Source organism: Helianthus annuus, chromosome 10, assembly GCF_002127325.2.
Source record: "Helianthus annuus cultivar XRQ/B chromosome 10, HanXRQr2.0-SUNRISE, whole genome shotgun sequence".
In the NCBI taxonomy this organism is placed as follows: domain Eukaryota; kingdom Viridiplantae; phylum Streptophyta; class Magnoliopsida; order Asterales; family Asteraceae; genus Helianthus; species Helianthus annuus.
In genome coordinates, this window is record NC_035442.2 from 81,708,235 (window position 1) to 81,711,325 (window position 3,091).

The 3,091-nt window shown below is 41.2% G+C and overlaps 1 protein-coding gene across 1 annotated transcript; it reads right to left on the reverse strand.

Annotated features, from left to right (window-relative positions):
* Positions 1–981: 981 nt before the first annotated feature.
* LOC110882013 lies at positions 982–1,875 on the reverse strand. The gene has a single exon (XM_022130123.1). It carries the CDS (start codon positions 1,873–1,875, stop codon positions 982–984), a length of 894 nt encoding a protein of 297 aa, XP_021985815.1.
* Between the last annotated feature and the right edge of the window lie 1,216 nt (positions 1,876–3,091).

The following is a 3,091-nucleotide window of genomic DNA, read 5'->3' on the forward strand; positions in this document are numbered from 1 at the left end:
GAAACCGTGGTAACACAGGTCATAATCCATGTGACCATTTGGCGATGAAATCCAAACCGATTAAGAATTGTTTCCAGGAAAGACCAATTAACAGTATCGTACGCCTTCTGAATATCAATCTTAAAAGCACATCTTGCAGGACCTCTATTAAGATGATAATTGTGCATCAATTCCTGCGTAAGAAGAATGTTATCAGAGATCTTCCTGCCCGGCACAAAAGCCGACTGATTTATGCTGACCAATTTATCCAAACTCCCTTTGATCCTATCCGTAATAATTTTACTGATGCATTTGAAGAGGACATTACCACAAGATATAGGACGGTAGTCAATAACCGAGTTAGGAGTATCCTTTTTAGGGACCAAAGCAATAATAGTGTGGTTGACCTGCTTCAGAAGCTTACCATTCTGAAAAAAAATCAAGAATAGCATTCGTTACCTCATCTCCGACAATATCCCAAGAATGTTTAAAGAACGCAGATGTGAACCCATCTGGACCGGGGGCCTTATTATCACCAATGCTAAACATTGCAGCTTTCACCTCCTCTCGAGTCATTTGTCTAACCATGTGATTAGCCGTGACTTGGTTAAGAGATTTAATAATTAGATCTTCATCATCCAAATTTTGAACTCTCTGTTCGGTACCCAAGAAATTAGAGTAATGATCCACCAGAGCAGTAGTGACATCCTTACCCTCAAACCGATTTCCATGCACATCATGAATACATCATATTTTATTTCTAGAATTCCGACTCTTTACCGCATTGTGAAAATAAGAAGTATTCGAATCACCAGCACAAAGCCACTCAATTTTCGATTTTTGCTTCAGAAAACAGTCCTCATCATAGGCCGCCACCTGAAAATCATGAAGACATTTGGCCACCAAGTCACGAGCTTCAACATCTAGAGGGTTCGTGTCAACAAGTTGCTAGGCCGAATCCAGCTCACTTCGAAGCCTAGTAACCTTGTCATGAAGATTTCCTTATTGATGTAAGAGTTTACGGAAGCACGGTTTCAAGTTCCTCAACTTCTTCATAACAGAAAACATAGCATAGCCTTGCACACCCTTATTCCATTCGTTAACAACATATTGTCTAAACTCCGGTTTAGACGTTAAAAAGTTCGGAAATTTAAATGGCTTCTGCTTGTTGCGAGTAATAGGAGACAACTTAAGAACACAAGGGGTATGATCGGAAACCCGAGACGGCTGAAACATGGCATACACATCCGGAAATAAATCCAAAAATTTGATATTGCTCATAATACGATCTATTTTCTTGAGGACTCCAATCCCCTCTTTAGGCTTCTGATTCCAGGTGTAGTGTAACCCGTGACTCTTAACATCCATACGTTCAGCAACTTGGATGCAATCAAAAAAATCTCTCATACCAATTGTGTGATTCGAAGGGCCATATAAACAATCTTCCATATTGAGAGCTGTGTTAAAATCCCCAAGAATTACCCACGGCTGATTATGAGCTAAGCAACTATGCTTACATAAGTTTTCCCAAAGAATTCTACGGTGCTGATATCGATTCTCCGCATAGACCAAGGAGCACAGAAACATTTTTGAGTTAGCTTTAAAATGAACCTGAGTTTGAATAACCTGGTCTGATTGAGATAGAACCATAAGATCAACTTCATCCGAATTCCACCCCAAGATAATTCTGGTTCCTCGTTGACACAAGTCCCCATTCGACGTCCAACTCCACCTACGGAAGACAGTCTTACATACTTTTCCAAGATTACTAACATTAACATGTGTCTCTAAAATAGCACAGACAATTAAATTATTTTCAGCAATAAGAACACGAATCTCGTTTTGTTTCAGAGGACGATTCAAACCCCTAATGTTCCATGCTGCAACACTACCCATTTAAACCATTAGAACCGGGAATGCTTGCCCCCTCAGATCGACTACCGTGACATTGGTACCCATAAACTTGGACATTTCCGTTGGGATCTTCTCTAGAACTTCCTCAGTCTTCTTAGTGTCCATCTCCTTAGAGGTTTCGTGTTGAACATGAACACTATCATTTTTTGGTTCATCATCGGCATCCAACGTTAGAGGCTGGAATGAGTTTGCCACTTTCACCATAGGTTGCCCACTACTTGTTCCGGAGGAGCTAGCTCCCGAGTTATTTGTCTTTGGTTTATAAATGAACTTCGCCTTCTGTTTCTTTTGGGGAAAAACATGTCACACCCCCCAAAATCCACCTGCGGAGTATCACCGCTTGGGAGCGTGACTGACCAGGATCAAGCCACCAATCACATAGAACAATGTATAAAGTAAAAGTAATTGCAATTTAACCAAACCAATCCATATGAAAGGTGTTCCAAAACATAAATATGTTATCACTGTTTAGCGGAAGCGTATAAAGAAAACCCAACATAAACAAGTGTGAAATGAAACATTCACGATCCGTGTCCACAACGACCAGCTCCTCCCTGTGCAAGCTCCATGTACCTAACGACCTGCAAGGCATGTAACAGAGGATCAACAACTAGTTGAGCGAGTTCACAGAAAGTAAATGCGTAATAGTAAGTTCGTTTGTAACATGTGGCTCTACTGGGCCGATAGTATGTTCTATTGGTGGGGGCTTCCCATGTTGTATATCCACTAGACTAATCGTAACCATAAGTGTTCTTCACAACCGAGAACAGTAGTGCGTACAAGCTTTACGTAGGTTTTACGCAAGTGTCCTTCTGTACCCGATGACAGTGGTACGCGTGGGGTTTACGTAGGTTTTACGTAAGTGTCCTTCCTGACTCCGGAAGACAGTAGCATGTTATTGTTTACGTAGGTTTTACGTAAGTGTCCTTCCTGACTCCGGAAGACAGTAGCATATTCCTGTTTACGTAGGTTTTACGTAAGTGTCCTGCTTAACCCGAGGACCATGGTAGATAGTCTAGTAACCGTGTATGTATGAGTAATTGTTCAATTCCATCATTCAACCCATTCCCTATCCCCGGGAATCCCATGCCTTAGTAAGAGTGTGAACTCACCTTGGTTTGCTCGGCAGATTAAGTATCTTGTTTACGTTTTCAGTTGGTCAACCCAATCCTAATACGGTTACCCACAATAATCAGTT

Excerpts from the sequence above, each read along its gene's own strand:
- LOC110882013 (XM_022130123.1), bottom strand. The coding sequence starts at position 1,875 with ATGGGTAGTGTTGCAGCATGGAACATTAGGGGTTTGAATCGTCCTCTG.